This window comes from Antedon bifida, chromosome 2 (assembly GCF_963402885.1).
Source record: "Antedon bifida chromosome 2, ecAntBifi1.1, whole genome shotgun sequence".
Classification (NCBI taxonomy): domain Eukaryota; kingdom Metazoa; phylum Echinodermata; class Crinoidea; order Comatulida; family Antedonidae; genus Antedon; species Antedon bifida.
The window spans coordinates 6887378-6910871 of record NC_136227.1 but is presented as its reverse complement, the minus strand read 5'-3'; the positions used below and the strand labels follow the sequence as shown (position 1 = coordinate 6910871).

Sequence of the window (23494 nt, the reverse complement as noted above, 5' to 3'; positions counted from 1 at the left end):
CTCTTCCCGGGGGTTTGTTTTATACTGTATTATCAATAGGCCTACCTGAAGATGAACAAATAATGTTGGAAATATATATCATAATGGTTTACCTTACTTTTTCGAGGTTTGTTTTATACAGTATTATTAAATACCTGAAGATGAACAAATAAAGTTTGAAATATATACATAATCGTAAGAGCTTGCTTCATTTTTTCAGGGTTTGTTTTATCCTATTATATCTTATTTATTAGTGGCCTTCCGGAACTATGTATTGTGATTGTATTATAATATAAAGTTGATCCGAGTTCATAGACACTTTATTTAGTCTATTGTTGTTAGTTATTGACTTAGAAAATGAATAAAAATACCTTGGGGAGAAATGGGGTTAGGGGTTGAATTGAGTTGAATAAACCTTTGTTATCTCTACAAAAACAGATAATTGTTTGCTGCTACAGGAAGCTGGGCAGAAAGCAAAGGTAGAAACCGTTAAACATGAACCTTTTGTTGTGGTCCTGGTGTAAAGTTATGAAAAGTAATATCGAAAGCAAATACTAGTACAGTAACTCAATTTTGGAGCAAACCATTCATAGTAGAGGTAGGAGGAATAACTATGTTGACTGATTTTTGTTTATTGTTTTGAAACACCATATTATTCCTACTCATGACAGTATTTACCGATGTAAATTTCATATTGATAACCGTTTTTTACATTACATTAAATTATAATAAAAACATTATTAGGTCTATAATATCGTATCCGGATATTCACCCCCTGGACATTTACCCCCCGGAAAACTACCCCCCGGACAACCACCACCTGGACAACTACCCCCTTAGGACAACTACCCCTTTAGGACAACTACCCCCCGGACAAATACCCCCCGGACAACTACCCCCTTAGGACAACTACCCCCTTAGGACAACAACCCCCTTAGGACAACTACCCCCCGGACAATTACCCCCTAGGAACAACCTGACTCTGCAACAGTGTATAATAGGTAGTTGACCGGGGGTAGTTATCCTAAGGGGGTAGTTGTCCTAAGGGGGTAGTTGTCCTAAGGGGGTAGTTGTCCTAAGGGGGTAGTTGTCCTAAGGGGGTAGTTGTCCTAAGGGGGTAGTTGTCCTAAGGGGGTAGTTGTCCTAAGGGGGTAGTTGTCCTAAGGGGGTGGTTGTCCGGGGAGTAGTTGTCCGGGGGGTAGTTGTCCTAAGCGGGTAGTTGTCCGGGTGGTAAACATCCGGGGGGTAACTGTCTAGGGGGTAGGTGTCCTAGAACCCTATAATATAATTATATCACAGAAAGAAAAATCAAACAACACATTTTAAACAACCTTTTATAGTATTTTATTTGTTAAATAGCAGTGAAACTAATAAAATATTAAAATGGTAACGTTATAAAATTATTAATTATAATTAATAATAATTAATTACCGTAAAAACTAAAATAGTTAAATGGTAACGTTATAAAACTTACACAAACAAATGTTTTATCATCTTTAATCAAATTCCAAATCATATTGTATAGTAGGCATATTGTACAATTTAGTACAAATTTTCATAAATATGTCAATCTACGCTGCGGGTATTGTGGGTCTCTATTCAGCCGGATTGTGTGGTGGAGGTGATATGTATTTACAAAGTCATAATTAATTACCGTAAAAACTAAAATAGTTAAATGGTAACGTTATAAAACTTACACAAACAAATGTTTTATCATCTTTAATCAAATTCCAAATCATATTGTATAGTAGGCATATTGTACAATTTAGTACAAATTTTCATAAATATGTCAATCTACGCTGCGGGTATTGTGGGTCTCTATTCAGCCGGATTGTGTGGTGGAGGTGATATGTATTTACAAGGTCATGGTTACAAACAAAAATAAATTAAACCCCATGTCTTTTAAAATCTATTTTGTTATAATAATATTATACAACTTTAGACTAATTTACTAATTAAATGTTTTTCTCAATCAATTCTGAAATTATGTCATTGTATACATACTATTGTAGTCAATATCTTAAACTAAATGTTACGTCATCTATTTGTTGTGATGACACGTCACGACCAGGCTGCTTGTCAAAACAAGCAGTCAGTTGATAAAGATGGATATCAAAACGTTCGAGTAATATATAAGTACTCCATTTTATATTATAGCTTGTTCAAACAAGAAACTATCATCCATAACTAAAATTCTATGATAATAATACACTTCAATTTATAGGCCTACTAGTCAAATACAAACCAAACGATAAAACAACTGTTGTAATTTACAAACAAACATTATTATCAATGTATTATGATCAAAATACTACTGTACTGATTGTATTATATTAACCATTATCAAAGCATGACAAATGTACTGATAATAATTATATTAATCATAATAAGAATAACCCTAGTTGCTTGTGATAAGTAACAATGTTAAATACAATTACTTTTCAGCAAGAAAAAGAGAACTTACTTAATCATCAACGTTTTGAATACACCTTTACAGTATAACTAAAATATAGATAACGGGTAAATGATTATTAAAACATATTCAGTCTTATTTAGCATTCTGCCACTGATCGTTTTATTTCTATCAAATAATATACATATGAAAATACTAACATAAATGATTAATTAATAAGTAAAACTAGAATTAAATATGTAATTTTAATATATTTATTTAAAAGTTTTGAAATGAGAGTTAAAACAAGAATAATTCTTCGACAGACAAAATAAATTAGAATCAATAGATCATGAATTATTTGTTAAAGTTATTTACAGACGTGGAAAGATAGAGATTGGTTTGTTGAACTTAAAGTACGAGACAAATTATGGTAAAAATGAGACACTATGATGTCTGTCACTGACTAAAATGCGTTTTTTCAATAAAGCTTGGTTTCTAGGACGCAATGCGGCAACGCAAGCCAGTTGGCCAATGACAGGCGACAATTCGAATAACCTTCCGCCTGTGATTGGTTGAATTACATTCATGCACTTACATTCTTGCGATGTGCCCTAGTAGAAACCAAGAATGACAGTCATATAAGCCATAGAGCATTTCCCTCTGGTATCTCATTCATTTCAGCATTTCGTTGGATGGTTTGTCTTCCTCCGTTTCCGTTCCAACGTTTTGGCACCACCACGTATCCCGTTCTCCTTCAGATGTTTGATAAATTGTTGCAACTCATCTTCATTTAGGATACCACTTTCTTCAAGATCTAATATCGCAGTCCACTCATTTCTACTTCCATTTAGTAGAGCAGAGAGCTTTGTTACATCACTTTCAGAAAGTGAATTACCGAACTGCATCAGCGATTGACGATACGACGAGAAAGATGTTACACGATGGTCTGTGTTATCATATATGTCTTGCAAGTGTTTGCTGACCCCCAGAACACCATGGGTACCAGTGACATTAATCGTGTCGACAAGAATTTTTGTGTTGGTAGCAGAAAGATGGCCCCCGTTTTCCAGTTGTTTGAACAGACCCATTGTGCTTTTAGCTTCTCGTAGAGCGCTGACAGATGGTATTTTGTCTTTGTACATCACCCTCAACTGATCAGTATAATTTCTTTCATCATACCATTTCGACACAGGAAGCAAAGATTTCAAAAACTCTGCAAAAAGAACATTTTTATTCAATATTATGTATCTATAAACAGTATCCGTCTATCATTTAAGTTGCTAATTGGAAGGTTCATAATGTGTTGTGTGGTACCAGTTATTAAAGTGGAGCTCCACCCAGAAAATTGCTATTTTTCATACATTTCAACTATTCTTTAAAAATATCATCCCTCATACTTCATATTTTTTTGAAAATTTTTTCAATGAGTATGATTTTTTTGAAAATCACGCCTTTTTGCGTTTTGGGGGGATACCTTGTAATTTCCTATTCTTTTACATGCAAAAGGGGGGTATATTTGAATATTCCTAAAAAATTAATTTCTTCACTAAAAAAAAAATGTAAAATGTTTTTTTATGTAATTTTTCCAGATCTTTTTATTTCTGGTATTATTATTGCGTATACATTGCGCAATTTCGCGTAAATAGACACTTTCCCCCGTTGGGTCCAATTGGGTTTTTTACTTTGCTAGGGAGTATGATCACGTGACATTTCTCACGACATTTTTCACACTGCAGCTGGCGATCTGTTATTGTCGCGATGTTATTTTTGACGGGCGAAAAGTATATTAAAACATTCTGGATGTGACCCTATCATGTTTCACAGTGTAATAAATGATTATGAGATTATTACTAAAATGTCAAATTTAACGAGATTTGAGAAAGACGTGGCTATATATTCAATAAAGCTAGGCCTACTAGAGTCTAGGTACGTAACGATGCTGCTTGGCCTCTAGCTGGCTGCCTGATAGCCTTACAGCAGTGAAGTTTGTTCTGGCACCCAATCTCGGCCTACCCATGGGCCATGATAGGGTGCCTGAATAGTTGCTTTTCAGTCAGACATAAGCTTCCACATCCGTTACTATTCTTTACTATTCTGAGCAATACCAGTCTTGTTTTGTAGAGAATTTTGTGTTTCACAATTCTTAAAGATGTATTGTCCCTTGAAACACAAAAAAATGAAGGTCAGAATATTCTAAATTTAAATTGGCCATATCAAAGTAATGTTAAAGTTATTCACTTTAGGTCGAAAATTCGAGCCAAAAACAACAATTTTACGTAATTAACAGCTACATTAACCTGATTACATTTCTTCTGGAAAATCATCGCGATCGAAAGTAAACAAAGATTTCAAACCATGATTATACATTATGCATGATGCTAATTAGGATTGTTTACAACTCGTCACGGTTGAGGAGGTGTTTTCACACAGATCGCGAGGAAGTTTTATGAATATGCATACAGAGTAGCCAAATAAGCGCGTTGCATTATGAGATATGTTTTGAACCAAAAAACGTCTGTATTTCAGTTAAATGATTTTTTTTTCGACTAATTTTTGGTGAAAGTTAATAACTATTATGATACTTCAAAATGACCCACTTTTTTTCAAAATCTTTTATTTTTTATTTTTTTGGAATTTGACAAAGGGACAATACATCTTTAATGTGCGAGAAAACCCAGGAACGATAAATGGGACGAAACGACCAAGCATTTTCGAACCCATGACTACAGTTCTACCTAGACATGAATTCAAGCCTAGCTAGCTAGGCTGAGCAGACGATTTAGCTAGGCCTAGCTTAAAATTAATAAGCAATTTGATTAGGATTATTATTATTATGCTGTTGTTGTACAGTGCAAATCATGATGTTACATGTAAATTATGCTGACATTTTTATCGGAAATATTACTTGGGCCTAAACAAATCGTATTAATTGTGTGTATAAACAGGGAGTTGTAAAAATTATTTTACAACTCACTGGTATAAAATTGATTCGCCATTTTCCAACACATAATTTACCAAAGGGGAGACATTTCACCAACGCGTTCACCGGCGACTAAAACGCGTCAGTCGCTAAGTGTAACGCGTTTTGCGACGTATTGTAAACTAATAACCCCTAAGTTACTGAAAAAGTGTAATGTAGTAAAAAACACTATTTTCTGACCGATTTTTTAGAAATTAGTTTTTAGAAAATATTGCCCTGTTTTTTGTATGTAATCACTTTTAATTAAACATACTTAAACATAATATAAGCTGAGAAAGTCTGAGTGTAGCTCCACTTTAAGGGCGAAGAATCAATGATTGGTCATTTCGGGCGGGTATTTGGAGTATATTGTATCCTAGAAAACGGTTGTATGAAACCCTTTATATTTAGCTTAGTAAATTTAAAGAGGGGACATTTAACACGTATTTTATATTGGACTGATTAATTTAAGATTGCATAATTTGCTAGTTAATAAGTTATCATCATAGAGGAAAATCGAATTAGAAAATCTGAAAATAGTAAATAAATTCATATCTAATTAATCTGCACATTGTTACAGAATGAAAATGATTATTTGTAGGTGTGATTGTAAAAACAAAATCAGTTTTAAATACAGCAGGAACAAAGAAACTTTATGTTGTTGATACATTACATCAAATTCTAAATAACCCTCAATAAACCTGAGAAGAAATGAATTGTAGAAACATTTTTACGTAAATGTACTGTATTTTTCGTAAAAAGAACATTTTTTCTGTCAATTAAATGACTACCCAGCCATGGGAAAAGTTGTCAATGTTCATTTTTTGTTCTGCAAAAAAAGTTTTAGATATTTACACAAACAATTTGACCCAGCATACCAGATTGTCTTATAATTCAATTCCAATTTAAAATGTATAAAGTAGGTCTATAGTGTACAAAAAGCGGCGGCAACTTCACTGATATTCACTGATTTTACTGGAAAAAAATTAGTTTACGTACCTTCATGGAATTTTGATTCTTTTAGGCTAACAAATATTCTATAAAAATGAGTTTTGTTTTGTATGTATTACAGACAAAACCACTCTTTTTGACTCCATAATGAAAACCCCAGTTTAGACTTTAAAAAAAAACACAGCCATTGTTTAACAAGTGACTCAATACAAATTATTCAGGAACATTTAATTTGGTTTAAAAAAACTATTGACAAAGTTATGTGTATCCTAAAGATATTGATTAGTTCTAGAAAAATAAAGCATAGCCTACATACCTTCATGTGATCTACGGGTTTTTTTTCGAATAATTGTAAAAAGAGGAAAAATAATTTTACAAACCTGAGTATGTTTAGTACGTTTTACAATAAAAACAACCACCATCTCACCCTAATGTAGACTTTATATAAAACCAAATGAAGCCATTACTATGACTAAAAAATTCGATCGGGTTGTTATAAAAATCAATTCTTATTGCTTCTATTTATATGAAAATAGCTCACATACCGATGTATTTTATATTGGACCGATGATAGGCATAATATGGCAGTTTTTAGGTTATTATCATACAGAAAAAATCGAATTAGAAAATATAAAAAAAAAAACGTAAATAATTTAAAATCAAAACAGACAAATTCAATTCTCAATTTTCATTGCTACTATTCCTAGGAATATACAATACCGATTATAGCAGCAGTCGCGAGGTGTACGATTCAGCACAACACGGTTGTATGAAACTTTTTATTAATGTAAAGTATTTTATGTCAGACTGGTGAATTGAAGATTGCATATTTTGACAGTTATTAATTTATTATCATAGGGAAAAAATCGAATTAAAAAATATAAAAACGGTAAATTAATTAATCGGCACATTGGTACAGAGGAAAAATGGTTAATTACAGATGTGGTTGGGAACAGAACAAGGACACTTGATTTGATACATTATATCACATTCTCAGTAACCCCAATTGAATTGTAGAAATCAAATGAGGCCATTACTTTACATGACTAATAACATTCGGGAACATTTGGTTAGGTTTGTTTTTAATAAATATTTTTAAATCATATTGCTACTATTCGTATATAACATATATTTTTATAAATGGTTTTCTGTCATTGAAATGACTACCCAGCCATCCTAGCCACTCAGAAAAGTAACCAATCTTTATTTTTTTGGTTCCTGCAAAGAAGGTTTACATGTTTACACGTCAAACAGATTTTCTTATAATTCAGATGAACCAAAAGTATTCAGCCACTTTTTAAAGAAACTATTGATAACAATATAATACTCAAACAACATCGGCATGTGCCCTCCCAGTGGCAACTTCTAACTTCATTGATATTGACTGATTCTCAACACCACTCTCTTTAATGAAAACTCATATCATATACTTTTATAAAAAAAAAAGCTAAATACAGCTATTGCTTAATATTGAAAAAGTTACACAGCCTAGCACTCCCAGAAGCAACATCCATTCCACTGCTTGCTAGAAAATACAACATTAGCCTACATACCTTCATTGAATCCAATACAAAAATGTGTATGTTCAGTAAGTTTTACATTAAAAATAACGACCATCTCGCCCCAATGTAGACTTTGTATAAAACCAAATTAGGCCATTACTTATCAAAACATTTGATTAAGTTGTTATAAAAAAGTATTCTCAATTCCTATTGCTACTATTCCTATGAAAATAGTTTACATACCGAGTATCAGTAGCCGCAAGGTGTATTTAAAGCAAAACACGATTGTATGGAACGCTTTATTTTTTACAACTTGAGGAATTTAAAGAGGATACATTTCATATGTATGTATTTTATATTTTGCCAGTGATGCATAATATGGCAGTTTTTAAGTTATCATCATACAGGAAAAATCGAATAAGAGAATTTAAAAAAAGGTAAATAAATTAAAATTGAAACAGACAAATTCATTGCTACTATTCCTATGAATATACAATAGCGATTATAGCAGCAGCCACGAGCTGTATTTGGAGTACGTTGGCACAACACGGTTGTATAGAACTTTTTATTAATGTAAAGTATTTTATGTCAGACTGTTGAATTGAAGATTGCTTATTTTGGCAGTTATTAAGTTAAAGATGTATTGTCCCTTTGACTAATTTCAAAAAAATAAAAAATAACAGATTTCAAAAAAAGGTGGGTCATTTTGAAGTATCATAATAGTTATTAACTATCACCAAAAAGTTTTCGAAAAAAAAATCATTTAACTGAAATACAGACGTTTTTTTGTTTAAAAAATAACTCTGACTTCCAGTCAAAGTTTTCGATCAAAACATACCCCATAATGAAACGCGCTTGTTTGGCTACTCTGTATGCATAATCATAAAACTTCCTCACGATCTGTGTGAAAATATCTTCTCAACCGTGACGAGTTGTAAACAATCCCAATTAGCATCATGCATAATGCGTACTCGTGGTTTGAAATCTTTGTTTACCTTCGCTCGCGACGATTTTCCAGACGAAATGTAATCAAACTAATTTACCTGTTAATTACGTAAACATTTTGCTTTTGGCTCGAATTTTCGACTTAAAGTGAATAACTTTAATATTACTTTGATATGGCCAATTTAAATTTAGAATATTTTGACCTTCATTTTTTTGTGTTTCAAGGGACAATACATCTTATCATAGAGATAAAATAGAATTAAAAATCTAAAAACGGTAAATGAATTAAACGGCACATTGGTACAGAAGAAAAATGCTTAATTATAGATGTGGTTGGGAACAGAACAAGAACACTTGATTTGATACATACTGTGACAAATTAGTCTAGTATACTTCATCTAAGAAGGGTGAAAAATAGTTTATAAAAATGAGTTTTGTTTGGTAAATTTTAAAACAAACCCCACTCTCTTTACACCTTAATGAAAACCCTATCATAGACTTTTTATAAAAAAAAATAAATCAATAAATGATCATTCAGGAACATTAAATTACGTTGTTGTAAAAACAAGGCCAACAGCCATTAAGTCGCGTGCTACAATGCATAGTGATACCGGACCGACAGACAGACCAACAGACCGACAGACAAACAGACAGACCGACCGACCGACCAACATAGTGAACTATACTGACCGAAATTACTGAACATGTTTAAAAATGTTGAAATGTTTAAAAATATTTGTATTTTTTTAATTTACACGTGCGTAGCCTGTCACTTTTGACGTGCTCGTATAACGTAATTTCGAGTTGAAAAGTAAGTCAAGAAAACAGAAATCGGGCAAAAAGAGTGCGCAATAACATTTAACGCGCAGTGCGCGCGCAAAAACCTGCGCACTCATGACAATTTTGTAAACGCTTAAAATTGCCTGAAACGTACTCTTATTTCATCGAAAATAAATTTTGAAAATTTTAAGCGCGCGTACGCATGCGTTACATGCGCTACGTACGTAATTGTATTGCCATATGATGATTCATGCCCTGAAATTTATGAGTACCAAATTTTATTTAATTGTGATTCATGGTTGTGAAGATATGATTACAAACGTGATTTCGTTAAATCGTGCGTAGACCGCGTAATTTTTTATTGCGCACCGTGAAAACATAACCACATCGATTCCTGGCCATAAGGAATATTCTGTGAAAAATTGACTTAGCTAGATTAAACTGATATCAAGATAAGGTCAGAAAGCGATAAAACGCATAGTGATACCGGACCGACAGACAGACAGACAGACAGACAGACACATTTTCCTACATACCATACGGGTTTCTTCTTGTTTCCATCCATCTAAATCTCGCTCCCTCCATTAAAACCCGATGTACGAGGTTTTTTTATTTTATAAAATCCGAATGAAGCAATTACTTAATATTGACATAGAACACTCAGGCACGGTCTACGGTTTTAAAAACTATTGACAAAAATATATACCCTAAAAACCCACTGGCAACTGTTATAAAGAAAAAATCGAATTAGAAAATCTGAAAAACGGAACATGAGTTCAAGGAATAGTCAGGGTCCTCGTGTATTTCCGTAGGATTTTAATGCCCAAAGTGAGATTTCACTTGATTTCACTTTATTATGGTGCTAGGATACCAAAAATGCTAGGTAACAAATTTTCACGATTCCGTAACCATGGTAACAGCCCCAATTTCAAAATGGCGACTAAATGGCCATATCTCCATAACCCTTTGGTCTATTGACAAGATATTGGTATCAAAATACTCGGAATATATATATTTATATTCGTTGTAATAGAACATTTTTACTAAATGCAACCGGAAATGCTATTTTTCTGTACTTTTGACCCTTGACCTTGACTTGTACTGTATCTTAAAAACGGCTGGTCATATAAATTTAAAAATGGTCTCAAATTGCTCAGACCTTATATATTTATATTTATTGTAATGCAATATTTTGTTAAAAAATGTCCGGAAGCAAAGTTATTGACCTTTGACATAAAGAATAGCTTGCAAGGATTTTTATTCAGTAGTCTCTGGTCATATCTCCATAACCCTTTGGTCTATTGACAATATATTGGTATCAAAATACTCGGAATAAATATATTTATATTCGTTGTAATAGAACATATTTACTAAATATAACCGGAAATGCTATTTTTCTGCACTATTGACCCTTGACCTTGACTCGCACTGTATCTAAAAAACGGCTGATTATAGAAATTTTAAAATGGTCTCAAATTGCTCAGACCATACATATTTATATTTATTTTAATGCAACATTTTGTTAGAAATAAAGAAGTAAAGTTATTGACCTTTGACCTAATAAACATGAACTTTATGTATAAGCATTTATCTATTTGAGCATGTATCAGCAATGTGGTAGGAGATTAAAAATGAGTTTATACATTATTATTATCATTCGAATATTTAATTTCAAATTCACATATTTAGTTTTTATATATATTAGTATATACTTTATAGTGTAAGTAAACACATTTATCTATGTAAACAACTTTGGACAATAGTTAAAATTTAAGCAGAAATTCATTGCACTGTAGTAATTTTTCTCCCATCCACTTCACTAAAATGACGTAGTCAAATTGATTCTTCCTGCACTTTTCCTGAAATGTTAATTGCTATACTTTTTACATTTTTCCTGATAAGAAACTGGAGCTCCAAAATTGGATTAAAACATCTTTAATTACATCAATACCATGCATTTATTGTGTCAGCAATCACTCAATGAGTGAGAGTGGTTGATCTTCAACTTTTGTACCTTTAATGCATTTTCATATACAGTATGGAGGTTTCTTATACATTGAACAGCTGCCGGCCATACATTATTACGTAGTTATAGACGTCCCTTGGTTTTCTTCCTAGATGTTTCGAGATATGAGAAGCAATCTTTCAATGCTAACATTGACTGCCATTTTGTGAGTCATATCGCCAAGCCAAGGAATCTATTTAATGAGTGAGATTGTTAGAAGTGACCAAGAGGTTTTTGATGTTTAAAGCATTTTATGATTTTATCTCCCTCCTTTAAGCTACTAAATGTTTTCAGGGAGGCCACAACCAGACTTGACTCACAAATTTCAAAAAGCTTCAACTCCTATTTTTTTTATTATCTCTGTTTAAGATTTTTCTTGACTTCTTTTGAAATTATTACTAAGACAATGTTAAAAAAAGTGTTCTTATTTGTTATGAATGTATTTTGATGAAATCTTGATGGATTTGTGTGTTTTGTGTTGAAGAGTGAGTTCGATGTGATATCTAGTTCGATTTCCTCATCTTAAGTAGTGCCAACAAGACCACCAACCCATTTTAACTGTTTTCCTTCTGTTCTAGAGCCTGATCCGGGAAAAAGAGAACTATTTAAATACAATTTTTTTTTCTTTACATTCAAATGAATTACAATCTTTTATTCACTGTTATTGGGTCATCTACATCAAGCCAAGCTGTTTCATTTGTGTTAGATGGCAATGTATCAGAGACGAGCATATAAATGAAAACCAGTTATGGGCAAAACAAATCTGCAAGATACCTTCCTAATAAAATAGGTTATAATTACCATCAAATCTCATTCTTACATTTACTACTTTTAGCCAAATCAGAAATCTTCAATTAATACGTTTTTAGAGGTTCAAAGTGGCAATTGAAAACAATATTTGAAAATGCGAGTTTAGAAAAGAACTGAATAATAATAATAATAATTATCCTAAGTGAACGCCAGGCTAGTGATCTGGAGGTTGTTGGAGTCCCACATTACTTAAGTATTAATTATTATTCTTAGTAAAAGTGAAAATTACGTCAGAGTAGGGCAAAAAAATCTGACCAATATTTATCCATCCTTGTAATGTAAAAGCTATTCTCTATGTCAATGGTGAATAACTTTATTTCCGGTCATTTTCTTACAAAATATTGCATTACAATAAATATAAATATGTATGGTCTGAGCAATTTGAGACCATTTTAAAATTTCCATGACCAGCCGTTTTTTAGATACAGTGCGAGTCAAGGTCAAGGGTCACTAGTAAAGAAAAATAGCATTTCCGGTTACATTTAGTCAAAATGGTCTATTAGAACAAATTTAAATATATTTATTCCGAGTATTTTGATACCAATATCTTGTCAATAGACCAAAGGGTTATGGAGATATGACCAGAGACTACTGAATAAAAATCCTTGTAAGCTATATATATGTCAAAGGTCAATAACTTTGCTTCCGGACATTTTTTAACAAAATATTGCATTACAATAAATATAAATATATAAGGTCTGAGCAATTTGAGACCATTTTTAAATTTTTATGACCAGCAGTTTTTAAGATACAGTACAAGTCAAGGTCAAGGGTCAATAGTACAGAAAAATAGCATTTCCGGTTGCATTTAGTAAAAATGTTCTATTACAACGAATATAAATATATATATTCCGAGTATTTTGATACCAATATCTTGTCAAAAGACCAAAGGGTTATGGAGATATGGCCATTTGGTCGCCATTTTAAAATTGGGGCTGTTACCATGGTTACAGGATCGTGAAAATTTGTTACCTAACATTTTTGGTATCCTAGCACCATAATAAAGTGAAATCAAGTGAAATGTCACTTTGGGCATTAAAATCCTACGGAACCCCTATTTTCATACATGAGGAACCTGACTAGAAGGAAAATGTTAAATTGCAGATGTGATTGTAAACATCAGTTTTATTTTTAGAACAGAAAAAGTCCAGTTGATGGTGTTAATACATTATATTAAACTCTCACTGTAACCTCCAATACACACAAAAATGTACCCCTCCCAGTAGAAAATTCCATCTTCACTGATATTGACTGATTTGTATGTAGACAAATTAGTCTACATGCCTCCATGTAATTTATAGAATGGTTAAAAATATTGTATAAATTAGTTTTGTTTAGTAATTTCTAGAGAAAAATCACTCACTAGACTATAAAAAAAACGAATAAAGCCATTTCTCAGGTTCATAGTACTTTTTTATGCATTTCTAAAAAAGGAAAAAATAATTTTACAAAAATTAGTATGTTCAGTAAGTTTTACATTAAAAACAACGACCATCTCGCCCCAACGTAGACTTTGTATAAAACAAAATTAGGCCATTATTTATCAAAACATTCGATTAGTTTGTTATAAAAAAGTATTCTCAATTCGTATTGCTATTATTCCTATGAAAATAGTTCACATACCGAGTATCAGCAGCCGCAAGGTGTATTTAAAGCAAAACACGATTGTATGGAACGCTTTATTTTTTACAACTTGAGGAATTTAAAGAGGATACATTTCATATGTATTTATTTTATATTTTGCCAGTGATATGCATAATTATGGCAGTTTTTAAGATATCATCATACAGGAAAAATCGAATTAGAGAATCTAAAAAAAAAGTAAATAAATTAAAATTGAAACAGACAAATTCATTACTACTATTCCTATGAATATACAATAGCGATTATAGCAGCAGCCACGAGCTGTATTTGGAGTACGTTAGCACAACACGGTTGTATAGAACTTTTTATTAATGTAAAGTATATCATGTCAGACTGGTGAATTGAAGATTGCTTATTTTGGCAGTTATTAAGTTAATTATCATAGAGATAAAATAGAATTAAAAAATCTAAAAACGGTATATTAATTAAACGGCACATTGGTACAGAAGAAAAATGGTTAATTACAGATGTGGTTGGGAACAGAACAAGAACACTTGATGATACATACTGTGACAAATTAGTCTAGTATACTTTATCTAAGAAGGGTGAAAAATATTTTATAAAAATGGGTTTTGCTAGGTAAATTTTAGAACAAACCCCACTCTCTTTAAACCTTAATGAAAACCCTATCATAGACTTTTTATAAAAAATATAGCCATTGCTTAACAAATGACTCTGATCATTCAGTAACATTCAATTAGTTACGTTGTTGTAAAAAAAAAATATTGACAAAGTTACATAGCCTCACTCCCAGAAGCAACATCCATTCCCCACTGCTTGACTATTGCTAGAAAATAAAACATTATCCTACATACCTTTATTCATTCGATATCTTAGAAATATATCTAAAAAGTAGAAAAATAATTTTGCAAAAATGAGTGGGCCTATGTTCAGTAAGTTTTACATTAAAAAGAACGATCATCACGCTCCAATGTAGACTTTGTATAAAACCAAATTAGGCCATTACTTATCAAAACATTCGATTAAGTTGTTATAAAAAAACTATTCTTAATTCTTATTGCTACTATTCCTATGAAAATAGGTCACATAATGATTATAGCAGCAGACGCAAGTGTATTTAAAGCAAAACACGATTGTATGGAACGCTTTGTTTTTTTACAACTTGAAGAAATTTAAATAGGTGACATTTCATATGTAGGCCTATGTATTTTATATTGGGCCGGTCATGCATAATATGACAGTTTTTAAGTTATCATCATACAGGAAAAATCGAATTAGAGAATTTTAAAAAAAGGTAAATAAATTAAACCGAAACAGACAAATTCAATTCTCATTGCTACTATTCCTAGGAATATACAATAGCGATTATAGCAGCAGCCGCTATGTGTATTTGGAGTACGTTGTAGCACAACACGGTTGCATGGAACTTTCTATTCTTTAAAAATTAGGGAATTTAAAGAAGAGACATTTAAAAGAATAACGTATATAACGTATTTTATATTAGACTGGTGAATTGAAGAGTACATATTTTGGCAGTTATAATGTAACATTAGCCTACATACCTTCATTTCATTCATTTGACCAACAAAACATAATATACAATGTACAAAGATGAATTTGTCAGGGACTGCTAAAGTAATACGATTACTGTAACTACAAGAGTCAGCAGTCCCATGATCTTAACTAATATTAATTTTATAAACAAATAAATTAAATTACGTTGTTGTAAAAAAAACTATTTACAAAGTTACATAGCCTCACTCCCAGAAGCAACATCCATTCCACTATTGCTAGAAAATAAAACATTAGCCTACATACCTATAGGTGTTAGAGAGAAAGAGTCGGCCATTCTTTCTAAAAAGAGAAAAAATAATTTTACAAAAGTGAGTATCCTCATTTCATTTCATTTCATTTATTCATTTAGCATCCATTCAACAATACATTTAAAATACATAACAATGAAAAAAAACAAACAATTGCTTTACATTAAAAATAATCATCAATTTGAATACAAAAATGCATCGCTAAGCACAGAGAAAACACATTACTTACTTATTGATGTTATATGTATGCATTATTATTATACTTAACATTATACCTTCCAAATATTTATTTTAATCAATAAAAACTAAGAATTAAAGTATAGGACTCTTGAAATGAACTCAAACAAAATGTAATGTCAAATAATTATTAAACACAATGTAATTCAATGACTTGTGCCTAGAGCATTTCTTCACAATCAATCAACAATTCTCGATTTACCCAGCATACAGAAAAATGTACACATTATCCTACATACCATACGGGTTTCTTCCTGTTTCCATCCATCTAAATCTCGCTCCCTCCATTAAAACCCGATGTACGAGGTTTTTTTATTTTATAAAATCCGAATGAAGCAATTACTTAATATTGACATAGAACACTCAGGCACGGTCTACGGTTTTAAAAACTATTGACAAAAATATATACCCTAAAAACCCACTGGCATCCCCCTCCCAACGGCAATCTTCTCCGACAGATATTGAGATGGCTAGAAAAAAACCTTACCTTCCTCTATTGAGAAACCATTGGGCTGCTTTAGTTCATCTAAGAACAAAAAAAATGAGTTTGGTTTAGGAAGTTTTAGAGAAAAAAATATTAAAATAAAACTCAGCGTAACAAAACATAATACAGCTATTGCTTTATACTGATCCATCGAAAGGCACAATAATTAAAGGCAATTGTAAAAAAAAAATATTGACTATGTGAAATCTGAAATTCTCACTGCTAAAATTTATAGAAACAAACATTACAATATTTCACATACCACATGGCTCAAAGTCGGATAATTCTTGCTCCAGTACCAGTGATGAAGTCAGTATTGGTGACGGTGTTTGATAAGGTGTTTCTGTAATTTATATAAACATAACAATTTGAATACATAAAGTTATGAAATGGTCTTCCTGTTTGTATATGTGAGTCTGCTTACTTTTAGACGTCATCTTAAGATACATCTGTTTCCGTAATTTCATTAATAATAATAAGTATTTTTTCTGCTATTTATTAAGTTTTTATTTAAGAATTGTGTATACATTTTAACCTTAATTCTTTTTTATTGTAAGCTCTAATTCTTGTAATTTTAAGATTGAACATGTTGTGTATTTGATGTATGTACGGCGCTCTGATCTTTGTGGAAGGGCGCCTTTAAAGTACTTATTATTAAAAAGTATTTATTATTTAAGCACCCAGAAAACATAATTCATTATAATAAATACTTACTTATTGGTGTAATGTTACTATTATACCTAATATTATACCTTAAAATTAAACTAAAGACTCTCGAAATAAAATCAAGCAGCTGTAGGTGTGTAATAATTATGTTACACACAAGGTAATTCAAACTGACAGTGCATATGCATCTCTTATCACCAGTCAATGCTTGAAGCTCAGAGAGGTAGAGTTAAAGGGATGTCATGATTAAACCTCCCACCATAAACATAGTTTATTTGTTTGACAATTCATTCAAATTTTAATTATACAGTTTCTGAAAATGCTTTATTTTGTTTCGAAATGATTAAATGTCCCCTCTTTTTTGTATTGTACAATTAATTAAACGCACAAATCCTCATTAAGTATGGGCCTACAATATATATGATCATCATTTGCCTTTTTAGAAAATAACAATATATTTAAACAAAAGTTTTGGCCTATTACAATAGTGACAAAGACACAGCACCAGACCATCTGAATATCTCTATTTCAAGTATATTATAAATAACACGTCAATTTTTACACACCTGGTCCTGGATTCTGTGTTGTCTGGGCTGAAGCTTGTGTTGAATGGGCTGGAGTCTGTGCTGTTGTCTGATCTACAGCCCGTGCAGGTGCGTTTCCCGGAGGTTCATAGGGTGTTGCTAAAAAAAAAAATATGTATAATACAAAATAGTAAAAAATTATGTAAATAAAGACCCGTATATTGATTACTTTGAATATACTACCCACAAATTGTTTTCCAAATTATTTTTCATGCAGTATTATTACTAATTATTTAATAAAACTAATAAATAATTAGAAGAATTTCACATTTAGAGGAAATAAATTCAAACAAATGTCATTTAACCAATAATTTTATACAAAGTAACATTTTATAGTTAGCCACAAGCCTTTTTGATAGGCTAAATATCGAAAATTCGAGCGACGCGAGTTCTGATTTCTGTGTTTTATAGGATGTCTAAATTTCCATTTCGGGTTTATACTGAATAATATTATTGTTTAATTTTTGTGTTAAATAAAAACCATAACAATAGCAATTGTTGTTGATTATGGATTAATTTATTCAAATTCTAAGGTAAATAAATGTTTAGGCGAAGTGCCAAAGCGAATCATTCGGCGAAATCAAGAAAGTGAAAACTAACTAATGTGTTAAAATAGTTAACATTAATTTGCAATTTTTAAATGAACTTCTGAAAACACTTATATGTATGTTCTAGGATTTTCAAATATAAGATTGATTGAATCAAATCAAAACGGCGATCCCTGACCTGGCTATGTATAGTTGCGATACACTACTAACACTGATGTACTACTATAAATGAATGATGCTATGATGAACTACTACTAGGCCTAGTAGTACTACATATAGTGTCTACATATCCAGTCTGGTTCTTGTTGTACTACAAGGCAATCGGGATGATACCACTTAATGTCGCACGACGATTTAGTGCATATATCACCGTATTTAAATCGTCTTTTCCAAAATTATCTTCGATGTGCATTTAACTGTGTATCAGCAGTGTTACTGCTTTGGATAGTTAGTCATGTACTTGACTATACCATCTCTGGATTTCTTCCGTATGGTCACTTCAGCGATGTACAACAACAGCCTAACATTTTCAGAAATAAATCCATCCATTGGTTTGAAGCGCATTAAATAGATTTGAAGCGTTTTTTTTTTCTTTTTGTCCTCTAGAATTATATTATTTTTAAATTCAGAGAGAAGCTTTGAATTCTTAAATCTCACCAGAAGTGTGTATAAGCATAGAGTAACAAAAAAATAAGTCTTTGTTACTCCATGGTATAACCTTTAATTTTCCTAATGGCATGACATCTACAGGTATACATGAATTATGCTTATTCTGAAATAGGTAGACACAATGCGCGAAACAAACAGTCATTTGTTGGGGCTGTCAGTCAGCATGCATAAAGTGTATAGCCCTCCGACGTACGTCAAAAATCAGTTACCTAAAATATATAGTAGTACACTTAATATGGTTTTATTTTTTACCAGAAAAGAAATGATCATATTTTTCTCCCCGACAAATACGGTTAATACTCCCCGACGGGAAAGTGTAAAGTATATACAAATTAATACTATAAGTATAAAGCAGAAATTGGGAAAAAAGTGACATAACATCAGGAGAACTGATGATAGACCTATATTTGGTTGAAAATGGGAGAAACCTTCGATAGCCCAGTTGTTGGGTTAGCTTTAGGTTTGTAACAGCGCACTATCTTTGTCCTGTTAGTATCATTTGGGGTAATTTTTCCCACATATTCCAACACCCTAATCCTTTCTACATATTTATACACACACTATTGTAGTAAAATTCATAGAATATCTATAAACCAAGCCTTTGTTACTGTATTTTATCACTTAGTTGTATGTTTTCATATCTAAAGAATTTATTTGATTATAGGCCTGAATGCTAGTAGGTCTACCATATTACCTGTAACAAATTAAGCACCTACCTTGAATGAATGACTTTATAAAGTCCATGTTACAGAAACATTTAAAAATTGACGATCTTCATAGATAAATTACTTAAATAAGACCATTAGGCCTATGTTTGTTTTTAGTCGCGTGGACGCGACTCTATAGTTCACTATGTCTGTCTGTCTGTCTGTCTGTCTGTCTGTCTGTCTGTCTGTCTGTCTGTCGGTCTGTCGGTCTGTCGGTCTGTCGGTCTGTCGGTCTGTTGGTCTGTCTGTCGGTCTGTCTGTCGGTCCGGTATCACTATGCGTTTTATCGCTTTTTGACCTTATCTTGATATCAGTTTAATCTAGCTAAGTCAATTTTTCACAGAATATTCCTTATGGCCAGGAATCGATGTGGTTATGTTTTCACGGTGCGCAATAACAAATTACGCGGTCTACGCACGATTTAACGAAATCACGTTCGTAATCATATCTTCACAACCATGAATCACAATTAACTAAAATTTGGTACTCATAAATTTCAGGGCATAAATCATCATATGGCAATACAATTACGTGTGTAGCGCATGTAACGCATGCGTACGCGCGCTTAAAATTTTCAAAATTTATTTTCGATGAAATAAGAGTACGTTTCAGGCAATTTTAAGCGTTTACAAAATTGCCATGAGTGCGCAGATTTTTGCGCGCGCACTGCGCGTTAAATGTTATTGCGCACTCTTTTGCCCGATTTCTGTTTTCTTGACTTATTTTTCAACTCAAAATTACGTTATACGAGCACGTCAAAAGTGACAGGCTACGCACGTGTAAATTAAAAAAATATAAATGTTTTTAAACATTTCAACATTTTTAAACATGTTCAGTAATTTCGGTCAGTATAGTTCACTATGTCGGTCGGTCGGTCTGTCTGTCGGTCTGTCTGTCGGTCTGTCTGTCGGTCCGGTATCACTATGCATTGTAGCACGCGACTTAATGGCTGTTGGCCTTGTTGATTCTATAACAAGGTACAAAAATAAAAATATTAAAAAAAAACATACTTTCAACACCAATTTCCTCCAAGTTTTCAATAAATTCATCCAACTTCTCTTTGTTTATTATACCTCTGGATTTTTCAAGATCAAAGAGCATATCCCAGCGGTCCGAATATTGTTTAATGGGATCATTAAACCTTGCGTTGATTGTATCCACATCCGTGTCCGATAAGTTGGAGAAGAATTTCAGTACTCTTTGCCGGTGCTGTGTAAACGATGAAACTCCTGCATATGGAAACGATGGCAGCAGGTTTTCAAGCTCGCTTCTCAGTCCAACTTGATTGGTGATGGTAATCGTATCGTGTAGAAGTTTGAGATTATTCCGACTTAGCTTTCCAGCAGCATGCAATGCATTTAACAGAACTATTGTTCTTTTTTCTTTGTTATTACTGAACGTTGCGTTATCCAATAAGTCAATGTACGTACATTTTAGTCTATTGAATAATCCCTCGTGACGGCGTTTGTCATACCAGGTTGAAAATTTTACATTTAATATTCTGTAATCGTCCTGTGATATTCCTTATAAAACAAGAAAATACAGTACGTTAATTTTGGGTAATTGTTACCCCTGTAACACCTAATCTATTTTAGTTCTTACTTTATATTTAATATGTGTATTAAAACTGACCATGGTTTATCATTTAGATAGCCTTAAATATACAATGTACTTTTAACAAAATATATTTAAATGTTCTGTACCTTGATCATCCCTGGTACCTGAGCTCATCTTGTCAATCTTGATCTTTCAAAGTAGAATCGTTAAATGTTATTATTGTCTTCGTACGAGTTTTTAAAGGTGGGATCTAACATATAAATTTAAATTCAACATACTGTTTTATTGATCAAATCTATCTGTAAATACAACAAACAATATATACATCTCAATCCTGTGTTTTTCGGATTTAAAGTGTACACCACAAACCTTATTCTTTTATTTTAATAGATTAGAATAAGTAAGTACGTGTTGTTACATCTGACGTGTGTGCATTTTGAACCAAGTGTCCAAAAATAATGGGTTATTCAAGTAGACTGGTCCATCTAAGCTGCCCATGTCGTTTATGGTAGGTGCTGCACTGAATGGTTGTCATGTGCCGGTGGAAGAACTTCCTCAATTCGCACGATGTTTAACAACAAGATGTTCACTTATTCTAGTTGGCAATATATTGATTATTCCCAACTTGCATTGCGAAGATTAGCGTAATGTGCATTCATTATCCAGATAATGGACAAATTAATTCTTTCATTCATAATTCCAGTATAGATAACTTTAGAACAAATAATGATACTGATGATAACTTTTGCATCATGGTTATTGGCAAAAATATAATTGTATAGCTAATATAAGAATATAATTTAGCACAGAAATATCCATTCATAATGATGGATTTTCACTGATAGGTAAAAGGTAACATTTTATAATTTGTTTGGTTGATGTACTTAATATGCTAATTAAATCCAAACTTAGGGATAATTTTGTTATATCCCCCCAAAAAAATGAACAAGACCTGTCACTTAAGAATAGCCATTTCTGATTCTGACATCTACATACACCACAAACCACTTGTAGACGTGACCTACCAAATAATAATCATATATGGGGTCCCAAACCAAAAGCTATCACTTAGTTTGTGAGGTGTTTTTCCATTCTGACAATGACTTAGACAGTTGATAACATTAATAAATAGGCTAATTTCGTTTTAGTGTTCCTAAAACTAGGAAATGGTTGTTAATAAAGCCTGGTATTATATAGATTTTTAGTTTATAGGCTGTATATCGTTGAATGGGTCATGTTGCCAATATGATTAACACTAGGATCAAATCAAATTAAACCAACTGTATCGCAACCGGTACATTACAAAAATGGATAAAAACTAATTTATAGTTTCACATAAAGAATGGATTTCCTCGACATAAACAATTAAACTATATTAGTATTTATCTATTTAGACCTACTTATTTTACTTAGGCCTAATTGCATATAACAATTTTTTAATTAAACCGGGTGCTTGTGGTCTCCGTGACCTACCGATACCCAAGTATTTCCTGGTGAGGTTATCGGAACACAACTTACACCTTACAGGTGGTATTTCAGTGGTACTTATCAATGTAGAATTAATAAATTATAAGTTTAACAAGAAGTATACTCACGATAGTTCAGTCTGCTTAAAGCCTCAAAACAACTGCTTTTTCAAGATGGCGTATCAAATTGATAATTTACAGCGTCATCAGATATAATCATACAACAATAGAAACGAATAGTGCATAGATTATGAGCATCAGCGCGTCATAACCTAAATATAGTTTTTGGTATTTCCATCTATTTTTTTTTTATAAATTTCCACTAGACTATTTTTTTAATACCACAGTTTTTGAAATAAATAAAGGTTATATGAAACTAAATTGATGACAACTTTTGCTCATCAGATCCAAAAGATTGAATGTTATTCTAATTCCTTCAAGGCATAATTCAACCCATGTTTTATTTCTTATTGGGTTGATTTAGTTTAGTTTAGTTTAGTAAGAATGCACTGCTGTTTGTTTGCTTTTATGAAGCACAGTTTATTTACCCGATTCTCAGTACTGCAGATATGACAATATTTGCCCAGTGTGATAAGCTGTATCATGTAAGGTTTGGTTAAGAGTTAGATGGTGGTCAATAATACTAGGTGTTACATGTAAAACACATATAATGCTGCATTATCGAATATTCTCACAATTTTATTGGAGAAATATATACAGTTACAGTACCGAGCGTGTGTAGGTGTAAGCGATGTAAGGGTGTAGTTTCAATAAATTATTAAGCATTATATACAAAATTATTATTAGAGTAAACTTTCTTGT

General features: G+C 32.1%; 1 protein-coding gene across 2 annotated transcripts; it reads right to left on the bottom strand.

Moving 5' to 3' along the window:
* Window positions 1-1315: 1315 nt before the first annotated feature.
* LOC144836058 (uncharacterized) lies at window positions 1316-22826 on the bottom strand. Of its 2 annotated transcripts, none has more exons than XM_078691235.1 (9): window positions 22798-22826; window positions 21353-21456; window positions 20660-21172; window positions 17708-17824; window positions 16738-16818; window positions 16479-16517; window positions 15750-15785; window positions 14786-14815; window positions 1316-3587 (listed from the first exon to the last, which is right to left on the bottom strand). In XM_078691235.1, exons 2-9 carry the CDS (start codon window positions 21378-21380, stop codon window positions 3052-3054), a joined length of 1380 nt encoding a protein of 459 aa, XP_078547361.1. In that variant the 5' UTR covers window positions 21381-21456; window positions 22798-22826; the 3' UTR covers window positions 1316-3051. The 2 variants fall into 2 exon arrangements, with proteins under 2 accessions (XP_078547361.1, XP_078547362.1); XM_078691236.1 differs by having other exon boundaries at window positions 22802-22818.
* Window positions 22827-23494: the final 668 nt, after the last annotated feature.